The 27,942-nt window shown below is 39.2% G+C and overlaps 1 protein-coding gene across 1 annotated transcript in view; it reads right to left on the bottom strand.

The window, feature by feature from the left end:
* The window catches only part of rab11fip4b (RAB11 family interacting protein 4 (class II) b), a 47,411-nt gene that overhangs the window by 11,633 nt on the left and 7,836 nt on the right, over positions 1-27,942 (bottom strand). The window contains exons 2-9 of the mRNA XM_067373808.1: positions 19,762-19,968; positions 19,410-19,598; positions 17,539-17,667; positions 5,995-6,030; positions 3,258-3,357; positions 2,501-2,604; positions 2,119-2,259; positions 1,682-1,763 (exon numbers count right to left, since the gene is read on the bottom strand). Of these exons, the coding sequence (XP_067229909.1) occupies positions 1,682-1,763; positions 2,119-2,259; positions 2,501-2,604; positions 3,258-3,357; positions 5,995-6,030; positions 17,539-17,667; positions 19,410-19,598; positions 19,762-19,946 (966 nt within the window). The 5' untranslated portion in view covers positions 19,947-19,968. The remainder of the gene's footprint in view (positions 1-1,681; positions 1,764-2,118; positions 2,260-2,500; positions 2,605-3,257; positions 3,358-5,994; positions 6,031-17,538; positions 17,668-19,409; positions 19,599-19,761; positions 19,969-27,942) is intronic.

The raw sequence follows: 27,942 nt of genomic DNA, 5'->3' as shown, positions 1-27,942 counted from the left end.
CAGATCCCCTAAAACTGGCAAGATAGCTTTCATCAGTTTCCAAGAGTAAGAACTGTCAGATGGCTTTACAAGCCAGAAGTTGTGTTAGGAACAAATTTTGTTCTAAACATTTAAAAAAGGTACACTATTTAACTTTTTGCCCTCTAGCGGTTAAAAAACAAAAACTGCATGCATTTTGCGGAAGAACATTGTATTGGTTGTACTTCAGCTCTGCGTGACTATGGATGAATATGGTTCCTTCTCATAACTAAAAATTCTACTGCACATAAAACATTCACTACTAGGTTTAAGAGATATAACCAGTTTAGATTTCAAGGATTTCAAGCTGACTACCTGTAGCTATACCCATTAATAGACACACCTTTAAAATAAATTCCAGCACAGCGTTACAACAACCCATAATAAAATGGACCTTCACAATAGAGAATGCTTTACAATGAAATCTGTTAGAGACATATGTTAATTTATCTGTTCAATAAAATACCTTACCTGTTGAATAATAAAAATACCATCTCACTTTTACAACATTTCAAATCCCTCATTCTTGCCATCTCCTCAAAGCCAAGCCAAAGCCATGATGATTCTCATTTTATTATGAGCTCTGTCACATTCTCTTTTTGACAGCTGACTGATTCCCTGGAGGTTTGAGATTTAGCTTGATCCATGATAGGGCTGCACGATATTGGAAAAAAAACTGACATTGCGATATTTTGTTTTTCTGCGATATGAAAAAAATTAACCAGATGACTTGAATAGTTCTATTTGGAAAGAATGAATCAATCTAGTATGATTGGGGTGATTTTGGAGGTGGGTGAATACACATAAAAAATAATGAACAAATTAAAAGCATAGATAAACATAATAGAACAAAGATACAAATGTAATAAATAAAGCTTTATATTTTTCAGGCAAGTCTAATACAACTACAAAAGTGATTTTTCTCTTAGTTTTTTGTTGTTTGATTATCATTCATGACACAAAGCAGCAGGAATATTAGGCTGCCTTCACTTTAAGACTGAATGCACGGATCCAAAATACTATTACACAAATTTCTCAATTGTTTAGTTCACCTAAGCCATAAGCAACTGTCTTTACGAGGATACTCTGTTTTACATGCATTGACTTTGCACATTTAAACTGACAGGACCTGTATATAATATGATAAACTTTCATTGTATGATGGTCAAACTCTGCAATAATCTGAGAATCGCGTGCATTTTAAACAGTGGTATCTGGTCCGTACAGATCAATGATTCCCTATACTTGCATTGCACATCCTGCAATGTGACTATTGCGGATGCGCATATTGCAATTTTGATGCTAAAACAATATATATCATGCAGCCCTACTCCATGGCATGTCAACCTTTTGCTCGTTGTGACAAGTAACATATGCCACACCATCCCGACCATCACGACAGGTCTAAAATATAAACACTTATAATAGGCTTACCATAGTGAGTCAGGGTAAGACAAATACATGATTTGGAAGAATGATTGATGATGTATTGACTTATTTAAATTTTGTTAGTTTTGAAAAGAAAAAAAAAGTTACATAGGTTACCTTTAAATAAAGCAGTACCTTTACAAGCATCGATTCATCCACATTTACATTTCCTTTAACCTAAATAAAAATGTACTCAATTTAAACTTGAAATCAGAGTATGTATAAACTGTCCCACCTCATCCAGCTTCTCTGTCTGGGATTTTAGTCTGTTCATGTTCATTGTCATGTCTCCATTTTCCTCCTCTAGCTGATGTACTCTGTGGCGGAGAGAGTGTTAAAAAAGCTGAAATAGCAGGACAGTGGAATGTAAAACCACTGCCTAGGCGAATGTCAAAACTATAAATGAGGTATAAAAAATTATTTTAAAGCATTATTGTATTTACTGCATGACAAAAATAATAGTATTAATCAGTATTTTTATACATTTACTTTAGTGTATTTACTGTAAACCTCACTAAGTTTAGTTAGATTTATGTAAATTTATCTTGTTTTAAAGATTTTTTTTTTTACTAGAATAACAAATTATCTTACAAGACTCGTAATGCTAAAGAAAATATGACAGTTTTGCAATTACAATTCACATTGTGCTGCAATGTTATTTTTGTCTCTCACCGATTTTTAAGCAGCTCTATCTGTGTGTTCTTGTCTTTCTCCAGTCGACTGTAGGCCTCTCTGTGTCTCCTGAGCTCCTCCTCCATCATGGAATCCGCTCTGGTCTCCTGGTCTTTTAGCTGCTCCTCCAACTCGTGAATTCTGTTGAAGCACAGTCCTCATCATTAGCATGAAACTTTATAAGACCTGCTGAGACCCACTTTGACCTTATCATTTAGCAAATGCAAAACTTTTGCTAGGACTATTTTCAGGGAAAGTTTTGCTTGTGTAAAGAATCTGCTCTTTAAAAGTGATAAATATGCAAATACATATCCATATAACATAGTTCCAATGAAATGAACTTTGCATGGGTTGGTGGAGCTTGAGTAGCAAAGCAATTTACCTGTGAACCAACTGTATGTTTTCCTGTTTCAGCTTGGACTTCACATCCCCGTTCATCAGAATCTCACTTTCCAGCTCTGTCAATTTCTTGTCCAAGTAACTTACCTGTGTAGGAAACAACAATACATTTAAATCTCACTATCACTCTCAGAGCAGCTATGAGTTAGTGGCGGTTTCTGAACCAGTCTAGTCTGAATGTCTATCAACACCGAAGCAGGACCATGAAAAAAAGTTTTGCAACATTATTTTATTTTAACTACTAACAAGGTCCAACAGTGGATCACAGCTGAATTATTTCTCTTTTTTTTATGTGTGAAACTTCATAATCCACGATTTCCACCATATTATTTGCATTACATCTTGAACTTATATTCTGTATTTAATAGCATTCTTTGGTTACATTTTTTTAATTCTATAAAAAATTGATATTTTAAGCTTGAAAGTCTGTGTTTGGGAGGAGAGTAAAATACTAATATCTATACACAAAGGCAATTGAAGAGCAGAAAAAAAAAAATTATGTTTTGATAACATTAAAAGTGTTACACTACAGACAAAATCCAATTTAAGTCATCAGCATCATTTGGACCCTTTTAAACCCCTGCATTAAGCTGCTTACACGTACGGATGTGATTTCCTGAGCAGAGGTCAGGACTAAGCGTGTATTTAAAAAGACACTCCAAAGATAGTCAGCACTGGTGATGCAGTTTTCACAGGACTATGTTCAGGAAGTAGATGAGTGTGCTGTGAGGGGTTTTTACCTTCTCAGTAATGTCTAATTCACAGGAGTCAATGCTTTCATGGAACAAATCCTCTGTGCTGCCGTTACTACTGCTGAGGTTACTGTTGTGCAGCAGCTGCCTGTTGGACCCACATGCACACAAAACAAAAACAGAAACAATTTAATCATAGAATACTGTCATGCATCACAATAAGATATTATAATGCGATTCTATTTTGATTCATCACACGCCACACCAGTTCATTTTGTGCACCCTCAGCATTCAGATCCCACGCTGACAGCTATATTTTGCAAGAGGGATGTCCCACTTACCTCTCTGCTCAGTTCTATGGATGGACTGGACTACACTGCAATGCTTGCAAACTACGCTACCCATGCTGCATCACTGCAGCGGACCACACATCTGTTCTATGAATCTACATTCAATGCCTGTGCATCTTTAGGAGCACTGCAGTTTCGAAGGAGAGAAGGCACTGACCAATAGAGGCATTGTGAGAGCTGGTGCAGTGCCCGATCCAGTCAACCCACCCACACAGAACCAAAAAGCATTCGTCTAAAAGACACAAGCGCATGCGCAGGCATGTACACTATTCTCTTGTCCCACTTGCATTAGTCTCTGAGAGCCATAATCTTGTGTGTATACAATTACACATTCACATAACACTTCTGCAGAGTCAGGTCTTGGTTGTCATTTTGTTTTATTTCTGTCATTCTCATTAAATCAATAACTTTACACATGAAAATACATTGTATAAATTACACACATTGGTGTCTGTCTCTCTCTCTCTCTCTTTGGCTCTGTGTTCTCTATCTCTCTTACACTCAGGTCAGCTGTGGCAGGCCTTTTTCATCTTGTCACTGTGATTTAGAGTAGACAAGAAAAACTGCTATTCACCCACACAATTTTGCCACCCAGTGTTTACCTCCCACGCAACATTTGATCAGATTCATACAATTAAACACAAGAGATCTGAAAAAGTATGGCAACCACTTGCAGAATCTGTGAAAATGTGAATAATTTTAACAAAATAAGAGAGATCATACAAAATGCATGTTATTTTTTATTTAGTACTGTCTTGAGTAAGATATTTTACATAAAAGATGTTTATATAGTCCACAAGACAAAAACAATAGCTGAATTTATTAAAATAACCCCGTTCAAAAGTTTGGGAACCATTGGTTTTGGTTCTTAATACCCTTGTTTGTTCGGAGCAGTTAATCTGCCTAGTATTCTTCAGAAAAATCCTCCTGGTCCTGCGGATTCTTCAGTTTCCAAGGATTTTTTTGCATATTTGAACCCTTTCCAGCAGTGACTATGATTTCGAGATCCCCTGAGGACAATTGAGGGACTCAAACACAACTATTAAAAAAGGTTCAAACATTCACTGATGCTCCAGAAGGAAACATGATGCATTAAGAGTCAGGGGGTGAAAACTTTTGAACAGGATGAACTGATGTTATGCAGTCTGTTGGGTTTCCATGTTTTATGGGGACTTTCCATAGACAATGATTTTTATACTGTAGAAATGGTATCTATCCCATACCCCTAAAACTACCCATCACAGATCATTTTCGACATTTTTACATTTTATAAAAATATAATTTTGTATGATCTAGAAGCTGTTTTCCTCATAGGGACCAAAAAATAAATAGTCTAAAATTACTGGTTTTACCATCCTTGTGGGGACAGTGGTTCACAGTGCAGTGTTTACCAGAACCACACACACACACACACACACTTTGAAAATTGTGGTTATCGTCTAAGATAAATTGCTTATAATAAAAAGCATTCATTACATTTGGTTATCCATATCAGAAATTGCAAACAATTTCTATAGAAACTATGCCTATAGAATCAGTATCTATAGAAATCTATAGGTATACCAAATGATTAATTGATTAACCATCAAGTTCAGTTGGGTTAAATAAGACAAATGTATTAAACTGAATGAAAAGAGATGGAAAAGTTTGAGAGTGAATGAAACATTTATATAGTAAATTTATATAGTAAAAAAACGATACTTTGTATTTTTGTGTATTGCACTAATACAATTGAAAATATGCTGAAATGTTTGAAGAAAGTGCACTTTTGATGATCTGTTGTGATATTACCTAAGAGTTGTGAAAATGTACCAATTGCTTGTGAAAATTGCACCAAAGCAATTAAAAAAAAAAAAAAAAAAAAAAAAAAAAAAAACTGTAAAATAGTTAGAATAGAACTATAGAATATATAAAATAGAAAACAGAATAATTTTCAATAGGATTCAGACTTATGAGAGAAACTGTATGTATGGTTATATGTAATTTTTACCATCATATATATTTGTTGTTGTTCTTGTTGTTCTTTATGACAAATTACAGATTGCACTATATATTTCGCAAACATTGATATGAGGAACAAACTTCTATTCCGATTATGTAATGCTCCACGGCTCTGTGTTTTTTACCCTATTGTCAAATCTTCAGTTTACTTAAACTTGGAGTCTAAACTTTTACTAAAATCATCTCAATTATATTAGAATTGACACGTTTATATTCTCATCTCTCCTTCACAAATTGTTTTCACCTTTTGATTAAAGATTTAGCCTGCCAGATTAATATTGATATCATGACTCCACAACTTTATATAACACTTAAACCACAGGTGGTGCTCACAGTCAAAGCAGTGAGGGAGTTGGAAACGGGCACTATTAATTATTAACAGCAGCATAGACTACACAAACAAACACAGAGCAGAGTGATATGAAGTGACCTACCTTCCAAATGCAGTGCTGGAGATCTTTCTGTTCGGGCTGGAGGGAAAAAAGAAAAAGAAAAGAATAAACAAACAAACAAACAAACATCTAATTAAATGACAACATAGATCAAACATATAGTGCAAGTCTCTTAGTTTAATACTGATGAATTTTTTTTTTTTTTTTTTTAAACAACTGTTCAGTAAAACACTATATTTATTTACATATGAGGGCTGGTTATTTTTTAATGATATAATATTTTTTAATAATGTTTTAAAAATAATATAACTGAATGCTTGATCTTGACAAACACAGCCAATGCTAAAATTGTGTAAAAATTAAGAAAATCATTGTTAAAGATTTACTTCTTCCCAAATTATTGGAAAGAAGTATTATTTTCTCATATACACGTTGTATATGATTTCAATAACTGGATACAGTCAAAATGGTCAAGTGCTCTGATGTGATCAAAATACAGACATGCTAGTTAAAACTTTTCCATCTCTTTTCATTCAGTTTAATACATTTGTCTTATTTAACCCAACTGAACTTGATGGTTAATCAATTAATCATTTGGTATACCTATAGATTTCTATAGATATTGATTCTATAGGCATAGTTTCTACACTCTAAAAAATGCTGGGTTAAAAACAACCCAAGTTGGGTTGAAAGTGGACAAACCTAGCGATTGGGTTGTTTTAACCCAACTGTTGGGTTAAATGTTTGCCCAACCTGCTGGGTAGTTTTATTTAACCCAACTATTGTTTGAAAATGACTATATGGCTGACTTAAAATGAATCTAAAATGAAATTAAAATGTTCATTTATTAAACATATTAATAAATGTTAATTTTCAATATATTTTGGGTTCATTTTAAGTCAGCAATACTGAAATTTTTAAAGAACAGTTAGATAACAGGTTAAATAAAACTACCCAGCAGGTTGGGCAAACATTCAACCCAACAGTTGGGTTAAAACAACCCTGTGGCGACCAGGGCAGGCGAGAGCCATGAGGGAACGGTGAAGCTCATTAACACTCGCGCCACCGGCCTCGCGCCGTTCCCTCACGGCTCTCGCCCGCCCTGGTCGCCACAAACCCAATCGCTGGGTTTGTCCATTTTCAACCCAACTTGGGTTGTTTTTAACCCAGCATTTTTTAGAGTATATAGAAATTGTTTGCAATTTCCGATATGGATAACCAAATGTAATGAATGCTTTTTATTATAAGCAATTAATCTTAGACGATAACCACAATTTTCAAAGTGTGTGTGTGTGCGTATGTGTGTATGTGTGAGTGGTTCACAGTGCAGTGTTTACCAGAAACACACACAATCCCCACAAGGATGGTAAAACCAGTAATTTTAGACTAATGAAGCGTCAGCGTTAGTTCAGGCAGGCCTCGTAGTCAAGCTCCGCTATCAGCTGGTTCTCAAATTCCAGCCCCACCCATATCAGCTGATCCAATTTCTATGGACTCCATTGGCAACTCTCAAATAAGGAGCATTACTTAAACGCAGCTTCCGTCTCTCTGCCTGCTTGGCTGCTTCCACTGCACGCTGCTTGCAATTAATCAAGATAAGTGAAACGGTCTTTTTTATGCTCTATCACTATCGTTTTCGGGTGGTCTGCTTTATCAGTTTGATATGATGTAACACTACGTGAGTTTTATTTCACGTGTCAGTGAGCAGTCTGTTTTTATATTCAAGAGTGATTTACTAAGGAGCTAGCAATGAGATTTGCTTTTTATTCAGAGACGAGTTTTACTGAACTTTATTATAGGAAGAGGCTTTTCGTTGTAATCGCATATCAAATGAAGCTACAGCATCATAGTTTTGTTTGGCAGGATGTTTAACAGATTCAGACCGTTCGCGAATATCACCAGCAATAGATCGCCAGCAGATTTTGTGGTTAAGTAGAAGCTGTTTGCTTACTAGTTGCACCTTATGATTAAAAATAATGTATTCACCTATTTACATAGGAAGTACGGGAGCAGCTGCATTTAGGCGATTATATCTGGGCATACAATTTAATAAATATGGGACGAACAGCGATTTATATGAACACATATTCGTCAGCATTGTGACTCACTGCTGTCACGTAATATTATTTCAACATGCCGAGTATGCCGAGGCAATTCCAGGTATTCTCAACGAAGCAAGAGCACAGTTGATGCTGTAATCATATCATTTGACAAACGTTTTACTGGTCTTTGGCTCTGGAGGTTTCGTTTGTGGTCATCAGGTTCGTTATCATCAGTCACTTACTGCTAAAACTTACTTACTTTTTGCTTTAAACAGAAATAGGAGATTTATTGTATATGGACCGTGGTGATAGTATGTTATACCGGGACTCCGAAGCTCTGTTGCAGTTTTCAAAGCACTATCACGACAAAAGCTATAGATATATGGGGGAAAAGTCTCCCTTTTTCCCCGCTACTGAAGCCTTTTCAATAACGCAGTGTAACTGCACCGTCATTGGTTCACTCATAGACAAGTTGTTGAACCAATGGCGGCGCGGCTCTATGAGAAGAGAGTGCGCGAACATTCCCGCCAAAAGGGGCGGGATAATGTGCTATATAAGCGAGCGTTTCGCCATGGGCCATAAGTCCTTTCTCCTTCAGCGACGACTGAAACTTCTCTTCGCTGATCCTCGCAGAAGCCTGCTTGCCGAGAAAGAAGCTTGCCGCCTTTGAAGAAGCTCTGCCGCCGCCGAAGAGGCCCCGCAGTGAACCCAGCTGACTCGCCGGCTCCTCGCAGCGGCCGCGCCCTCGCCGACTGCCGCCTTCGCGTCGACGTCGAGCCGCCGCCTCCCGCCATCCGGCGCACCCTGAGAGCGTCTTCCCGCGGTTACTTTACCGTGCCTCAGAGCAACTGTCCAGTAGTTTTCACCGCTACGAGCCCGGCCCTCGCCATTAAAGAGCCTCCCAATCGCCGTTTTCACGGCGCTACCAGCATTTTTCAATGCCTCACCACTGTGCTATGTGCAGAGCCCCGCTGCACGAAGATGACGGACACGGGGAGTGCGTTGGATATCTGGGCGTTGCCCACGCGGATGACGCACTTGCCGGCAGCTCATGCCCACACTGTGAGTGCATGAGTTTAGCGTCTTTATGCACGACGCACATGTCCTCCGAACCGAGGTTTTAACCCTGTTGAGAAAGGGGGCTATAGAAATAGTTCCCTTCCCAGAGAGCGAGTCGGCCTTCTACAGCCGCTACTTCTTGGTGCCGAAGAAAGACGGCGGTCTCAGACCCATTCTGGACCTCAGGTTACTGAACCTTTCCCTCATGAAGCGAAAGTTCAAAGTCCTGACGCTGAAGCAGATCCTCGCGCAGATTTGCCACGAGGACTGGTTCTGTTCACTGGATCTGAAGGATGCTTACTTTCACATCCAGATAGCCCCCTATCACAGGCGATTCTTGAGATTCGCGTTCGAGGGTGTGGCTTACAATACACGGTCCTCCCCTTCGGGCTCTCCCTGGCTCCTCACACTTTCACGAAGTGCATGAACGCGGCCCTTTCCCCTCTGAGACAGATGGGAATACGTGTTTTAAACTACCTCGACGACTGGCTCATTTTAGCCAGCTCGCGCACAGAACTAGAGCACCACAGATCCGTGCTTCTCAGCCACTTACAGTGCCTGGGTCTCAGGGTCAACCCAGCCAAGAGCTTGCTGCTTCCCACTGAGCGTATCCCATTCCTGGGCGCAGTTTTCGACTCTATCCGTATGACGGCAGTAGTCTCGCCAGAGCGCGCTCTGGCCATTCAGCAGCTCGCGGCCTCCGTCAGGAACAAAGCCTACCTCCCTCTAAAGCTGTTCCAGAGGTTGCTAGGGCTCATGGCTTCCGCCTCTCCAGTTCTTCAGCTTGGCCTACTTCGCAGGCGGCCTCTGCAGTACAGGTTGAAGGTTCGGGTACCTCCCTACGCTTGGCGCCACGGTCGCCTGCGCCTCAAGGTCAATCAGGCCTGTCTGGCAGCCCTGAAGCCCTGGATGAACCCCACTTGGTTCACACTCTGAGTACCCCTTCAGGCGGTATCACGAAGAACGGTACTTTCGACAGACGCATCCAACTCGGGTTGGGGCGCTCTGTGCGAGGGCAGTCCGGCCTTCGGCTCGTGGACACACAAGGAAAGCCACCTACATATCAACTGTCTCGAAATGCTGGCAGTGACACGAGCCCTCCATGCCTTTCGGGCTCATCTGACGGATCGCCACGTCTTAGTCCAGTCGGACAGTATGACAGTGGTCTCCTATATAAATCGCCAGGGAGGTCTTTCATCCAGCCGCTTATGCGCTCTGGTGAAAAGCCTTCTGGAATGGGCATTCCCAAGGGTTCGGACGCTCAGAGCGACTCATATACCCGGAAAGAACAATCTGGGAGCAGATATGCTGTCTCGGAACAACGTTCCCTCAGATGGGTGGATGCTCCACCCCCAGACGGTTCTCACTATATGGGAGCTCTTCTGGAGAGTGGAAGTGGACCTCTTCGCCTCAGAAGACAACTCTCATTGCCCAACCTATTATTCGAAGGAGGACAATGCATTGGCCCACACATGGCCCAATACCCTTCTTTATGCCTTTCCTCCGATCGCCCTGATCCCTCAGGTTATCAGGCGAATCAAAGAGGACGAGTACAGAGTTGTGCTAGTGGCCCCACTCTGGAGGAGCCAGATTTGGACCTCTGAGCTGTTTCGGCTTTCCACAAAAGCCCCATGGGACCTCCTCTCTTAGGCGAACAGAACAAAATGGCACCCGCAGCCGGAGCTTTGGGCTCTACATCTGTGGATTCTCGACGGGAATCATCTGACCTTCCGAAGGAAGTGCTAGATACCATTTCACAGGCGAGAGCCCCGTCTACAAGACGCCTCTACGCCCAGAAGTGGTCGGTCTTTGTTAGCTGGTGTTCCACACGCAACATCGACCCGGAAGGATGTGATGTTTCTTCCATCCTGACCTTCCTCCAGGAGCGTTTAGAGTTGGGACGAGCCCCCTCTACGTAGCAGCCATTGCAGCGTTTCACTTGCCCATTGCTGGACAATCAGTAGGGCGGAACGATTTGGTCATTAAGTTCCTGAGGGGCTCTAGGCGATTGCATCCTCCTCGTCCCCTCACCGTTCCCCCCGGGACCTCTCCGTGGTCCTCAGAGCTCTTAAAGGTCCTCCTTTTGAGCCACTGCGTCTAGCGGGCCTCAGACCCTTAACACTCAAAACTGCCTTACTACTTGCTCTGGCATCAGTAAAGCGAGTTGGCGATCTGCAGGCACTCTCGGTGAGCCCTGCATGCCTTGAGTTCAGTCCAAACGACTCCATGGTCGTTTTGAAACCAAAAATTGGCTACGTTCCAAAAGTGCTCTCAACGCCATTCAGAGCACAAGTGATTTCACTCTCTGCGCTTCCCCGTTCATCGGACGAGCCAGAGCTGGAAACTTTATGCCCCGTTAGGGCTTTACGCGTCTACATTGAGCGATCACAGCCTTTCCGGCAGTCTGATCAGCTATTCGTTTGTTTCGGTGGTCTCAAAACAACGTCTATCACTATGGATCGTTGACGCTATAGCTCTTTCATACTCCTCTGTGGGCGCTACTTGCCCCATCGGAGTTAGGGCCCATTCCACTAGAGGCATGGCTTCGTCGTGGGCCTGGTCCAGTGGAGTCTCAATCAAAGACATTTGTGAAGCGGCCGGCTAGTCTTCGCCGTCCACCTTTGTCAGATTCTACCAGTTGGACGTTCCGACCTTACATGCTCGGGTCCTTTCAGTGTAAATTCGCGGCCCTCTAGGTGTTCCGCTTTTTGCACAAACCCAGGAGTTCTCTCCTTTGTAGTGTAACAGGGTAGTAGCGGCTTCGGCCTTCACTTGTCCTTGGTCCCCCCTAATGGCGTCCGGACAAGTTCCGCCATTCCCCAGCCGTGGCACGGCGCGGTTGAATTCGTTCCCCCATACGCAGTACGAGTGAAATATCAAAAGGGAACGTACTCTGTTACTAACGTAATCTCGGTTCCCTGAGATATGGAACGAGTACTGCGTTACTTGCCGTGCCACGAGGCTGCGGCTTAGGTCGTCGCTTCAGTCGATATGGCCTGATGGCCTATGGCGAAACGCTCGCTTATATAGCACATTACCCCGCCCCTCTTCTCATAGGCCGCGCAGCTGAGCCGTGCTGCCATTGGTTCAACAACTTGTCTATGAGTGAACCAATGACGGTGCAGTTACACTGCGTTATTGAAAAGGCTTCAGTAGCGGGGAAAAGGAGACTTTTCCCCCCATACGCAGTACTCATTCCATATCTCAGGGAACCGAGGTTACGTTAGTAACCGAGTACGTTTCCTATCATTAATTTTAACAGCTTATTAATGCAGCTGCACTTCCTTAGACCGCTTGGGCTAAGATTGAGCTAGGGGTCTTTGTATGCTCTCGTGGCCATATCACGAAATTAAGAATTCATACTGCTGTGAGGACCGATAGTCTGTTGCACGCTGCAGGGTTTTGAAGTGACATCTACATATACGTGGGATTAAAGGTGCTAAATGGGATGTTTTGCTTTATACATTTTTGCAATATTACTTGAAACTGTCTTTACTAACTGATAAAAGACTATTTATTATGTGCACTGAAGTAATAATATTAATATACATCATCGGTGCATGAGGTAGGGCCTTAAAAACATCAGCCAATCGTTTACGCGATGATTGGCCCTCTGGCTTGTCGATCACTGCCATGACGTTCCTTGTGAGAGACTAGCGTGGCTGCACTCTCCAGTAACTTTCCGCACTCCATAGGCACTGCATGCAATGTTTTTGTCAGGAGACAGGAGTAACAACTGCAGATTACGAGTTACCTGCAGTGAGTCCGACATAATGAATCCACTAACACAACACAGCGAATGCCGGTGGTAAACACTTGTGTTCCAATACTCGTGCACGAGTTTTGGGAGTCGTTCCTTTGTTCGTTCTTCCGTATGCCCTCATTTCAAAAACTCGGACTAAAAGTTGGCTATAATAGAATATTAGTTTCAGAAGCTGTTGCTTGCTCATAGTGTCTGCATTAGAGCACTTTCTAAATTTGGAGAAAATTCTGGATTCCAGTACAGGGCTTGCATTCGCGTCTAAATCCCTCTTTTAATCTGCGAATAATCAAACAAAGCCTGTTGTTTTCTACAGTCTATGGTTTTTAAGAAGGGTGTTTACAGTTTGCATAGAGGAGTAAAATACAAGCATATAACAGTAGTGCTACATATTGCATATGCAGCAGCATAAGCCATCTATGTTAAATTACTGCGACTAACCCACTATGGTTATGAGATGTTCGGTGATGGGCTTTTTTATGTATAGATATTTACTGTGGCTCAACTATTCAACGCCTTTCCAATGGGCTGATATTTTCATTAAACCATGTTTTTTTTGGTTGGTTTCAGCTGAATGAATGTTGGACACATGCTATAATCCGTCCAAATGACCTCCACATTTACAATAGGGTAATAGAGGGTTTGTTGTGATTCTGTTTTAATGGTCAGTGATTTGCTAGTGTATTGCAATGAGCTGCTATCACCTTGTCAACTGCTCTGTTGTAATTTAATCCATTGTGATAGCTGTATTCTTTGGGGTAAACACTAGTCTAGAAACATTGTTTTTGCAACAAAACCGTTCATATTAATAAGGGACTCTCTTCAGTTCAAACAGATTTGAAGTAGCCTATTGGTCAGTCATGGTTAAATATATATTTCAGGCTGCACACATTCCATGCTAAACAACAAATTGCTTATTCTCTGTCTGTTTGATTTCAGAAATTCCAACTCTTGGGTCTAGAGGCAGTGCCATCAATCTACTATCTACTAATCTACTATCTACTTTAGTTCTTCTGTGCCACTTTCTCGATAGCTGTACTGCCTTCAACCAAAAGTATGGTCACCTGCATTGCTGGATCCATCCACCATCAGCGTACTAGAAATTCATCTATTTGTTTTCTGCTAACAGGCTTTAAAGAGAAACCTCTAGTTAATGATCAGCTTTTCCCCTTTTGTTCACGGTTTCTCAGAGGTGGCGAGTTTTCCACACGCTGATTATTCTGTCACATGACCTCACAATTTCTGATGTATCAAATTAATTGCACCACCTCATATTTCTAAAGCACTCTAAAACTGATAGGAACAAGAAATGAAGTCGTTTTAATCTCTGAATCTAACTCTGCTTTATCCTGTTATTTATGTTGGGCTACCTGAGGAGCCGTCCACAAACTGGTCAGCACGACACATTATTTGCCACAAGAGGAGGGAAAGCCCATGTCCAGGGCCTGGTTTACCTCCCATCTACACCCTCTGCAATACTACAAGCTTCCCCAGAACTTCCTTCACTCACTGTGCTATGTGCTGCTACAACTGCAGCTTCCTCCACTCCTGTCTCTACATTGAAGGCCATGGGGCGATGGTCTTCAGCTGCTATGAATGTTGCCTTCGGCCGTTGCTCAAGCCAGAAAAGCAATGAGTACTGCTCCCTGCTTGAAAATAAATATTATGGCTTCAGTAGCTGTTGGGCCCATTTACATTTAAATACTGTAATTTGCCCGCAGATGCGTGATGATGCTGCGTGTGCTTGGTGTGTGTCCACTGGCAAGGAGCAGAGTGAGCGTTTTCAATTAATTTCTTTAAAGTTGAGCGTGAAGTTTGGAAAAGCTGAAGCAAATTACATTCACAGGATTCATTGACAGGGTATGAGAGACCTGTGAGAAACGCATGCTTTACTTCATGTTTACACTTGCAGTTTACGGTCTTGTCCACCGATAGGCAATTTTCTGTACAAATAAAAAAAGGCATCATTTGTTATTTGAAATGCTGTGGGCTTTTATAAAATATGAAAGTCACTGATGGAAAACTGCTTTCGATTTGTAAATACTCACGTACGCTTTTGTAAAGAGCGTTCACGCATGGGATTAGTGCATAAATGAACTTGCTTCGTAAAAATGATCATTATATCATTGGCTTTTGCTACATTCCTCATGCTAGCTTCACATAGATCGATTGGCTCTTAAATTCAGTAAGCTAAGCTTTTTGGTTCCTCTGCTGGCTTTTTGATTGGCAGAAAAAGCCTGGGAGGATAGCCTTGTATGGTCTGTTTGGGGGGGAATTTGTGCTCTCCCTGATTATAAAATGGGAGGTAGTCCCTAGAAGCTGCTGCTGTTCCCTAACTTATTATGGAGCTCATGTTAAGGACAGGGAATTTTCGAACAGAGGCATACTTACATACTTATTTCTATCATTGCTTTAGCTACATTTATATTGGCTTCACGTATCTTAATTTGTTCTTTTATAAATATTGTTGCATTGGCTTCCTGAAATGCACATCTGAATCCTCGGCTGGCTCTTCGATTTAGCCAGGGAGGATTGCCTGGTATGGTCTGTTTGGGGGGGATTTTCTGCTGCTCTCCCAGTTAAAAAATTGGAGGTTGTCCCCAGAAGCTGCTGCTGTTCCCGGTCTTGGCTTTCATGGAGCTCATGAAAGGACGGGGAATTTAGAACAGAGTCATACCGCCAAATTGTAACTTTAGCAAATATGCCAATAAAAAAAAATTTACTACATTTTGTCTCTTGTAATTTTTGACTTAAGTGGTCCTGACTGAAATGAAGCGTCAGCGTTAGTTCAGGCAGGCCTCGTAGTCAAGCTCCGCTATCAGCTGATTCTCAAATTCCAACCCCACCCATATCAGCTGATCCAATTTCTATGGACTCCATTGGCAACTCTAAAATAAGGCGCATTACTTAAATGCAGCTTCCGTCTCTCTGCCTGCTTGGCTGCTTCCACTGCACGCTGCTTGCAACCCACCTCCTCCCCAGCTCCTCCTTAAACTTGTGTATAACTTAATCAGTGTCATTCTGTTGTCATTGATGCATGCTCTGTTCTCAATAGGGGGATTTTCTGCTGCTCTCCCAGTTAAAAAATGGGAGGTTGTCCCCAGAAGCTGCTGCTGTACCCGGTCTTGGCTTTCATGGAGCTCATGAAAGGACAGGGAATTTAGAACAGAGTCATACCGCCAAATTGTAACTTTAGCAAATATGCCAATAAAAAATTGACTAAATTTTGTCTCTTGTAATTTTTGACTTAAGTGCTCCTGACTGAATTTATTTTTTGGTCCCTATGAGGAAAACAGCTTATATATATATATATATCATACAAAATTATATTTTTATAAAATGTAAAAATGTCAAAAATGATCTGTGATGGGTAGTTTTAGGGGTATGGGATAGAATATACTGTTTCTACAGTATTAAAAAAAAAAAAAAAGCTTTTAGAAGAATAATGAGACACCAAATTGTACCTTATCAGTGGGAAGTGTCATAGGCTTTATTCCATTTTTGGACACTGCACTTAACCCAGGCTCACTCACATCATATTTGAATTAGTGTCAGCCTTGACATGAGATCAGATACCTCCAACCTTACCAATGCTCTCAAAAGGTATTTAAATAGAGTTTTCAAATAATTAAGGATTTCTATGGTAAAGCAGCACATACTACAATTCATACACAAAACTCTCTCCTGCTCATACACGCACATATAGAGTTATTGCAGACATAGCTTTTTTCCAGCAGTGACAGAATGAGGTGTGAACTAATGCATTTCTTGAAGCAATCTGCTGACAGAGCATTTAGCTTTCATTCCTCCACTCTATCCCGCAGCCCATCCTGGCCTTTTCTCTTTCTTCCTCTTCTATCTGACGCCCTCTTCCCAAACCAACATGTACAAACATGTTCCATCTGTCTAATCTGTTACATCTGATCTAATTCCTATTTCATCTTCTATTTTGAAAGGCTAAGATATAAGTGGCTAATTACAAGCCCCCTCAAAAGAGAGAAATGTTAAGGTAAACTCACTCACAATCTTTGAAACCAGCAGAGATGAAGAAAAGAAGAGAGAAGATCTGGTTGTATCTCCCGACTTTCTACAAAATCATCAGTATCCAAAGCCTCAGAAGGGCTTGCCTGTTTGTACATGTGTGGATGTTGATGTGAGTGAGAATGAAGAAGAGACACAGAGAGATGGGAAAATACAGAATACGTAGAGACAGATTAATGTGTGGATGTGTGCAGGTGCCTAATAAAGCTCTAATGGGCTCTAAAGTGGTGGGCTGGATGATGTATGGAAAAGGGAGCGAATCATTAGTGGTGCAGAGAGACTGCAGCAAGATATCAGAGCCCATCCACCTCAATTGTGTTCTCATATACTCACATTAACTCCTTGAGGAAAACCCTGCTTCTATCACACTGTTGTTTTTATATTGTCTATTGTAGCCCACGGGAAGAGAATGAAGAACAAATAACTTCTAATCCTCCCAGAGAGCCTCTAATGTGTATTCCAGGCCACTAAAAGCTTATTTCCCATATGTAAGGGAGCACTCATTTTACATACTGAAGAGAAACTAGACCATAACCACTAAACTTTAGTTTCAAAGAGCTAACTCTAACCCCAAGTCTTCCTGAAGATGAGCTTACACCCTCTATGACAAACCCCTCTGGATGAAAAAGTATTTTATAACTTAATCTTTCATAACACATAACACAACTATAGTCAATGTTGTACCTGTTGGTTTTGAGGTTTTTCAGTCTATTCTCCAGGTCATTGAGCAGACTGACCCTCTTACAGCACTGAGAGCAAAACACATCCATCTGATCACCAGCGCGGCGCATCTTCCGAGGAGTCTGACCAGCACTGGATGAAGGGAATGAGAGTGAAGATCAAAATTTCCAAAGAATTATTGTTCTTATTATAATTTTCTTTGGAAATTCAAAGAAAATATTTGTATAGTGAGGATCAGGATGGTTGTAACAGGAAGTGAGTTGTAACACCATCCCTTTAAGCACTTAGAAATTAGGTAAAGTGTTGAAGTCACTAACATATATGACCACCATCTTTCTGAAGTGGTAAAAGTTGTAAAACTCTGGCTGCATCCAAAAATCGCATGCCTCCCTAATATATAGTGGGTGAAAAACAGTATGTGACAAAAGAATTATGTCCAAATTCACAGTACTCATAAAAAAGTAGGCAAAAAGTACCTGGATGACCTACTTCTTCCAACAAAATTCTGAAGTATGCATACAATAGACACTTTACTATCCCATGAGGCCATGGAAAAGCATTTGTGAATGGCAGTGATGCGAAGCAATTGACGCTGGAAGGTCACATGTTAATGAAAACATGGCAAAAGTAGTACGTACAGATTACATTCATACTACACACATTTATACTATATAAAACATACTTTTTTAGTGGTCAAGAAGTAATTACTTATTCAAAATAATTACCTAAAGAGTATTATTCAAGGGAGTATGCAATTTTGGACACAGCATCTGCATATAAATATAAAGCATTTGCAGGACGAAAAGCAATTTGGGTTTAGAAAAACATTTCACTTCTGGGTTATAAATTAATTTGCAGTCAGATTAGTGCATATTAAATGACAGAACATGTATCATATAAATCAGCAGATTCTCTTTTTTTTCATTTGATATATACTACATTTCATTTGATATGCTCTACAAACAAACATCTACTTTCCTATATGTTAAACACTAACATATAATGGCTGAACAGACCAGAAGAGTAAAATGTTTCCCTTTTTCTTTTTCTTTTTTCTTTTTTTTTACTTTTTTAATTAAAATAATTAAAATAAAATGTAGTGTTGGGGACTGCTAGTTTCCACCGAGCGGTATGGTTCAGTTTAGTACAGCACAGTACGATTCAGGACAGCTTGTGTTCCCACTGCCAACAGTACCCTTACTTGATTGGCGTGGTGTATAAGCCGGAAAGCAGCAATTGACGTCATTCTTGCATGAAGAAGAAAGACGGTAAACAACAATGGGGGACATACAACAGCTTTGTTTCAGCAATGGCTGAAGGCTGCAAGGAAAAACAACTGAAAAATACACATTGTGTTGCACTGGTATTGTGTTGTCATTCACCTTGTACCACGTGCAACCAATCAACATTCTGCAGTGAGTGTAGCTCCACCCTTTTGGTACCAGTACTACTGGTACTATTGTGCTTGGTACCCCAAAGGTAGGGTCCCAAAAAAGAGGTACTGTACAGTTCGGAATTAGGGTACCATTCACAACTTCTGACAAAGGAAACGACAAAAATTGCATACCGTACTGAACTGTACTGAAATGTACCGCTACTCAGTAGATTGTACTGTCTACTCAGTAGGTTAGAAAACATGAATAAAACCATTTTGGACATTTTCAGGACTAAAAAGCATCCATTTGAGTGAGAAAGTTTCCCACAGTTCCATCCACTAATACAATTATTTATATAATTGTATGAAAGAAATCCTGTGTAATGAAAGCTGATATCTGGATTTCTGAACTAATCATTCTTTCATTTTAAAGTAAATCCTCTGAAAACAGACTTAGGGGCAGTCAGAGCGAGGAATACACACATAGACACACATTTACCTGGAGGAAACAGAGGAGCCCAGATCTGAGCATCCATTAATTCGGATCTCATCGTCTGGACAGGGGTTGCTAGGAGTGTAGTCTCCATCCTCTCCTTCTCCATAGTCCTCAAACTGCTCTTCATTTAATGAGGCAGATGAATGTGTAGACTGATCAGAAATCTCTGAGCGATTATACATCTGACTAAACCTGCAGCAATGAGAGAAGACATGAAAATTAAAAAAAGATTTTATTTTGTGCGCATTAGGTTTGGTAACATCCATGAAAGCAATTCTCATTCAGTTCACTCATTCTTTTACAAATCCTTAAATTCAGCCTTATGTTTATTCAGATAACATAAAAATGCACTCACTTTTCTCCTGGGAGGCAAATACCAATCCCTTCCTCTTTTTGTCCGGTTCTCCCTTCATCCGATATCTCTGATGACAAAGCGCTATCTACTGTACTGTCTCTATCCGACTCTCTCTCCACCCCTCTGCCTTCCTCACCCTCCTCATCCTCAAACATTGGGCTATCTAGGCACTCCTGGATGGACATGATGACTGTAGTCCGGCCTGTCCTGAATGTTTTGTCAAAAGTAAAAGAGATTAAACTATTAGAACAGTCACACAACACCCAGCTTGGATTACATAAGAAGAGAAACAATTATGAAAATATCACTGACGCATTGATGTCTGTCAGAGATAAAATCTCGGTTATACTTTATTTCCATAGTCCTTTTTAGACATTTTACTAACTAAAAGTAACTTAGAGAATTAGTATACTATTAGATTATGGTTAGGGTTAGTAGAATACGTTTACTTGCAAAGTTACTTATATGTTGAGGGTCGGTGCCAGGGTGGGAGGGGCAGAGGCCTCATGGCCTCATAAGCTGAGAACATGGATACCAACAGTTTATCCATTTGGTCTCTCATATATATTAGTAATATTTGTGACTGAAGACATACTGTTTAAGGGTAACAACAAAGAAAAGGTATTTAAAAAAAAAAATAATTAAATTTTTTTTTTTAAAAATAGTGTTAAATACATGTGCAAAATTCTTAGCAATGTACCTTATGTTGGTTTAATATAGTTTTGAAAAAATGTCATATCATTATACCATATAAATATAATGACTCTAAAAATGGCATGTAGTTAAAAAAAAAAAAAAAAGTTAAAATCTTAATTAGTTTCTGCATACAATATGTTAAAGTAAAAAAAGTTTACTTTTTTTTTTACATAGATTTTTTTTACAATATCATGAATTAGTAATTGCGCAAATTATATATATATATATATATATATATATATATATATATATATATATACACACACACACACACACACACAATTACTTTTTGCACGTGACGTTTTACAATCTAAATTAGTTTCAAACCATCAGATATTTTAAGAGACTTGATACACAGTCATGTGTGTGTTTTTTTTTTTTTTTTTTTTTGGACCACATAAATTTGATTAGGTTTTGTTAACAGTTTTTATAAGAAATAATATTAAAAGTTTATGCCAAACTTTATAAGTATTTTTTTTTTTTTTTTTCAAGAAAAAAAAAAATGCACGTATTCATTATGATATCAGGACAGTTATATCACACTGGCATTTATGACTTTTTATTTCTGTTAAATAGAATGAAATAAAAAGCATCATGTCATTGACACATTATCATCCGGCAATTTTTTAGTAAAGTGTTTGTAATACGTCTTTGCAAGCAAAAACATAAAAAGAAATTATAAAGGAATCTTTACATAGCCGACCAGTATAGGACCACAACAAGAAAACACAAAAGTTTAATCACAGCTACTAGCCAAAATTGTGTAGCGTTACCTCTTTGCATTCTGTTTGGCATTTACAGAAGAATGGACAGAACTGCAAAAGCATAAAGCATTCTCTTCTCAATTTTTAATCAATCAGACACTGCTTCTGTGGTTTACAAAACTGGCTCTACAACTACCAGTCACTTTTGTAAGCTGATCACACAGCAGGTGGGTGTGCGCATGTGTGAGAACGAAAAAAAAGTGCTCTTTAGTATTCTGCTGTGCTGAACATGAGGGGGTAGGGATACAAAATGCCAGTGTGTGGTCAGGGTGCTTGAACAGTGAGTGGTCCTATAGACACAGAAACAGTGGGAGTGCACACACACACACGCATTTATTCTTTTTTTACCCTCTCTCTCTGTCACATACAAGCCATACAAAGAGTTTTCTCATATTCCGTTGCAAAGGACAAAATCAAAACAGGTCACAAAACTGAGGTAATTATGTGCTCTTCTATTTGTGAATAGATCTCCTCCTCCACAATATGATCCTTGACTGTCTCAGCAGGGTACGATTACCCATGTTTGAGCACCTGATTATAAATGCGCACAACTCGCCACAACTTAACACATGACATTCAATGCCCTGCAGGAAGCTTTTACATAAAGGATGCCAACATACATTGGAAATGCTAGAAAGTGAACTGTACATGCACACATTGCTCTGAACGCATTAATATGCATGTGTGAAAAATGCACAAAAGTTCAGTGCCTGCCAGACAATAGCTGTAATGTTCACATTTCACAGTGCAATGCCCCTTTAAGATCACATTATATAATGGTCGCTAAAAGAATTTTAACATTCATAATAAAAAAATAATAAAAAAGCAGGATGGGTGTATTTTTCAGATATTGAGAACACTTGTCAGTTTTATGCATTATGTAATCCCTTACTCAAACAATATGCCATACATGAAACTGAAAGGCATGCTGTCTGAAAACATGTTCTTTGTGAACTTCTGAGACCTGACATGACCTTACACAATTAACAATTGTGCATGTTGTGATGCAGATTTATGTTAACATTTCTGCCTTTTTTTTTTGATCAACTGAAAACAGTTGGTAAACAGAGCATGAGGCCACTTCAAATAACCATGACAGGATGAAAAGAATAAGTGCAACCAACCGGAGTTGTCCGAGCATGTCAGAGTGCTGCCCACAAGGATATTGGCTCCAACATCAGGAGTATCTCTTGATGAATCTTTTTATCACAGCACATGGATCAATGATGAGCTTTATATTTTTTCTGTACTATCTATTAATTTATTCAAAAATACTACGAAAATGCAGTTATTATTTATGGTACACATACAATAACTAAATCACTGAAATTTTTATTTTTTATTATTAAAAAAACTGTCTTTATATAATAAGGGAAAAAACGTAAGCGTAAAATAAAAACTTGAATTTTTTTGTTATTTATTTTAGGGACAGCAGATGAACTTTAGCTTTGTAGCTAATTCTGGGGCAGTTTTTTGCTGTCCATTGTCCCTGTCAAATAAAGAATTAAATAAAAAAAATAAAATAATAATAATAATAATAAAAAAAGCTTCACTGCTTATGAAGCAGCTGAAAAAAGGCAAAAAAAACAGACATGACTATGTCAAGGTTAGTACCGTAAAATATAAGAAAATTTGATCTTTTTTTATGACAAGGCAAGACTGTTTGAAGTTATGATTAAATAAACTTTTTTTCTCTCTAACATGTATTCAAGAAAAATACTTTTTACTTTGATTGTTAAACCGCATTATTTTTTAAAGCCAATAAACTTAATTTTTTTTGAAAATGGTAAAACAAAAATTTAAAACCATATGAATACAACAGGTGCATTTCAAATAATGTGTGTTTTTGTAAGTTATAAAACATTTAAAAGATTTTTCTTTTTCTTTATCATGGACTTAAATTTTGGCCACTTTGACATCTTTTATGTTCTCATCTCATGACTTTCCCAGCTGTCACGAAGTACAATATCTAGAACTATTTTCAGTACAAAAACAATATTGTTAAGGACTGAGAAATTGTGAAATAGCAATGACTGATTGTCTAGTCAAGGACTTGTGAGTCTTCCACTAGTCACTTAGACAGATGCATTATGAAGTCACAAGCTTACCACCCACCAGCCACAATATAATACTTTAATGGGTTTCAAGGCCACTGTGTGCAGCTGTTTTCAGGAGTACAGTGAGCTTGCTGTACATGTACAGTAAGTAGGGGCTATTTTAGACAGAAAGCAAGAGGTGCCCCAATTACGAAATGAATTGAAACCAGCTGAAGTGAATGAGAATTTTTTTTTTTTTTTTTTTTTTAAACACAATACTAAGATGAAATATGAGTAGTAAGAGTAAGCTTAGGGCAGGACAAACCTCTCCAAGTGCCTCTTACATCATTCTTGGAGAAGTATCGATCCGTTTCGTGAAACACTGCTCCCAAAACAACAAACTGGTTTAGTCAGGTAATTACATGAACTACAAAAACTGAATCTAGGAAGGTAAACTCAATATCACCAAGGAGAAATTATAAAAACATTATCCTTCCCCAGGGCAGAATGGGTGCAACCAGGGCCGGCGATTGCTATAGGCGAACTAGGCGGTTGCCTAGGGCGACAAATATGTTGGGGGCGCGGGCGCCCTCTATGGTCGCCGTTACGTTACGTTAGGTGCGCAGTTGATGAAGAAAATGAAGCGGTCTAATAAACCCTCCGGTGCACAGGGACGAAAACGGAAAAAGATAAAAGGAAAACCGAGTATAGAGGTAAATCTTCTCATCTCAGCCATTAAGGTGTTAAATGAAATAAATGTGCTTAGTATTGTGCATCATCACCTTGAACTAGCGGTTAAACGGATTGTTGTTGATCCGTGATCCGTTCGGATCAAGCCCCGCTTCTGGACGCATGTGATTCACGGATCATTTGCAAGTTTCACCGCAATAGAGTGAACAGGTTATAATTTGAACGTGTTTTGTTTTGCTATTTCACACATATAAAACTATTCCAGCGCTAGAAGAGGAAAAAGAGGATTTAATTCGGTATCGCACGCAGGTGTTATCGGTACGCGCAGACGCGCACACAAGGCTCGCGCGCACAGAGAGCTAGAAAGAGAGAGAGAGGCGCGTTCCAGATAGCTCTTACCGTGCGTTCTCACCGCCGGCGGCGAGAGCGTCAACATTCGCCTTGGCCGCCCTGCCAACAACGCTGTGCTGTTCGTTCAAACCGCCGCCGACGGGAGGGTCAAAGCAGAGCCAAAGTAAGTGACAAGTCGCGTCAACCAATCGGAAGCCTCTCAAGCGAGGACCTCTACATTCTAATTGGTTGCTGCCGAACCGCGTCATAGCTCATTACCATAAAGTTAACCTGATTTCAACTCTCCTCGCCGCTCTCACCGTCCAAGACGCGCCGCGCCGCTCTCGCCGGAGCTCGCCGCCGGCTCTCATTGAAAATGAATGACTAGCGTCACTTTGACGCTCTCGCCGCCGGCGGTGTGAACATACAGTTAGCCTCTTCAGCTCTGCAGCCTAAGCCTGACCCACCGGTGGGTCCAATATTGCATCATCATAATTATTTGCAAAAATCTATAAATTATGGAGCACAAAACTAGACATATAGGGTATCTTTTAAAAGCTTAGAACCTTAGCTTTCTTGCTAATCCAGTCACTTTTGCATTTGTATTACACTAAAGAACATAATAAGGTCTAATTAAAACCCCCCCCCCCCCCCCCCGCAACGACCCCCCCTTGAAAAAATCATATTCATAATATTCAATTTAATATTTTTATCAGACAGACTCACCAAACATAGACAAGTCATATATCAAATGAAATGCTCTCACTCTCCAGAATATCATTGCATAGTTTATTTCACCAATCCAATATGTTTTCGTATCGAAATTATCAAAAGAATCATTAAGATAAAAATGACTCCTTTGAACAAGACAATACATGAATCATATTCCTGCTCCGATCACTACTTCCTCGTGTTGCTACTAGCCTCACATGCTATATCAGCTCGTTCTTTAGGTTGTTTTCTTTAAAATGAGACTATTTTCACCTGTCTATGAGCATGTATGGCCAAACGACACTGTAATATGTCTCAGAAGTACAGATCTAAACATGGGATGCAGCCAAAAACGTTTATTACTCTGATCAATGAGCTTTGTTAGCGGCGATTTTTTGATGACGTCATCGCGGATTTCGTCCTACCATCATAAAGCTAGCTCTCTTAGCTCTCCATAGACATCTCGATCACTTTCCTAGCCCATTCATTGGCTAAGATATGCGCTTGTAACGTTGAGGAGGCGGGACCACTGAGCGTGTCTTCCTGAGGACGTCCTGTTCAGCTAGAAAGCTAGTTGGAGAGAACTGACAGTGTTTTCCCCTGTATTATTGCGTAAAAAACTGGTTAGAACACTTTGTCTTTGCGCAATGGCTTCACAAAAGGTGTTTTTGGTTTGAATTCGGTTTTGGAGGAGCTTGATCGTCTGTCGAGTGACTGAAAATTTCAGCAACACTAGCTTTGACGCGGTCAGAAAAGCTGCGTGGGAGAAGATACTCATCCTCAGTAAGTAACGTTACACATAAGCGTTGTCTTTGTGCATTTCATATCGTGTGTTGCATGCATATTTGTACTGTTGCATGCATGTTTGTTTTTTTCCATGCATATTTGTATTTAACGCATTTGTGCATCGGTTGCATTTAGGAGTGCATTGCCTTGTGCGCTTTTATACATGTTTCATCTGCACGCGAATTGCAGTTTATATAACCGTTTCTGTTTCGTGCATATTTTAATAATTGCTTGCATTTGTGCATTGGTTGTGCTCATTTTTTTTTTATTTATTTATTTATTTTTTTGCACGCACTTGTATTTGTGTATCTGTTTTGTGGTTATGCGAATTGCCTTTGTGAATGTTATGTGCATAAGTGAATTGCATTTGTGCATCTGTTATGTGTATATATGAATTACCTTTGTGCATATGTTTAATTATTTTAGCATGCATTTGTGCACATGTATCATTATTTTAGCATGCATTTCAGGATTTCAATGTGAATTTACAAATTTGTTTTGTTTTTCAGACTAGACTGAGTGATGAAGGATGGATAGTAGCTAAGAAGTCAGCCAGGCACCTAGAAGGGAGTTTTTGGCCTCCAGCACACCTCCCACTTCCATCTCTATCATAAAATTGTGAACAAATACAATAAAAAATACAAATTATTCCACTGACTTGTTAAAATGTAGGTGATTTTCTGTAAAATGAGACCAATTTTATCCATTTACTCTAACATATATGAGTAGGGCACTCTTTTTAATTCAGGTATTCCCAATTTTTTCAGTACAAGTACACATGGAGGCGCCAGTGCCTCCTTTCAGTTAAATCTCAATAATTTTTGTTCAGAAGGAGATATCAAGTAGATTCTTTTTTCCCCTGTTTACTGATATCCAGTGGAATAAAAATAAATATTCTAAAGGGGAATAGACAAAACAGATCATAAATTACAGACTCTTAAATCAAATATTGATTTGAAAAATAAATAAAAATCAAATTTTTTTATTTGTTTATCATAAAATTGTGAATAAATACAATAAAATAAATGCAACATTCCACCACTGTGTTAAAACTATGAGGGTTTACTTTAAAATGAGACCATTTTTATCCTTTTAGTCCAACGTATACGAGTAGGGCACTCTTTTTAATTCAGGTATGCCCAATTCTTTCAGAAACAAGAACGTATAAGTTCACATGGAGGCGCCAACACCTCCTTTCAGTTAAATCTCAATAACTTTTGTTCAGAAGGAGATATCAAGTAGATTCTTTTTTCCCATGTTTACTGTCAACTAGTGGAATCAAAAGAAACTTCCTGCAGGGACATGGACCAAACAGATCCTATACTACAGACTCTCAAAATAAAACGTAATTGAAAAATTAATAAAAATCTGACTTTTTATTTGTGTTTATCATAAAATTATGAATACATACTAAAAGATATAAGAAATATTATATTACTGTTTTAAAATATAGAGGGTGTTCTGTAAAATGAGACCATTTTTATCCCTTTACTCCAATTTATATGGGTAAGGCACTCTTTTTAATTCGGGTATGTCCAGTTCTTTCAGAAATCAAAAATAGAGACAGGAAAGGAACGCTTTGAGGCACCAATACCTCCTTTCAGTAAAATCTTAATAACTTTTGTTTACAAGGAGATATCAAGAAGATTCTTTTTTCCCGTTTACTGCCACCTAGTGGAATAAAAAGAAACTCTGCAGGTTCATAGATGAAGCCAATCCTAAATTACACATTTTTAATAAAAATAATAATAAAAAATTATATAAAAATGTGACTTTTTATCTGTGTTTATCATAACATTGTTGAAAAAATACAATAAAATATATACAATATTCCACCACTGTGTTAAAATATAGAGGGTTTTCTGTAAAATGAGACCATTTTTATCAATTTACTGCAATGTATGTGGCTAGGGTGTTCTTTTAAATTCAGATATGCCTAATTCTCTAAAAAACCCAAAAAATGCTGCAGAGCTCGCGTCCTCAATGCACTTGGATGGTCACATGGACATGGTTATGTCAGTCAAAATAATAAAATAATAAAGTATTCTCGAAAACACATTCGGTTATGTCTTAATTGAACGAGGTGAGAATTCGGAATCGGATGTGTATATTGGATGTGCGCGTGCATGGAGTCTTACTCTTAAAGTGACAGCAACCTAAAAATTCCT

Source organism: Chanodichthys erythropterus, chromosome 21 (genome assembly GCF_024489055.1).
Source record: "Chanodichthys erythropterus isolate Z2021 chromosome 21, ASM2448905v1, whole genome shotgun sequence".
Classification (NCBI taxonomy): domain Eukaryota; kingdom Metazoa; phylum Chordata; class Actinopteri; order Cypriniformes; family Xenocyprididae; genus Chanodichthys; species Chanodichthys erythropterus.
Note: the sequence above shows the minus strand (reverse complement) of the source record. Positions and strands in the feature narration are given on the sequence as shown.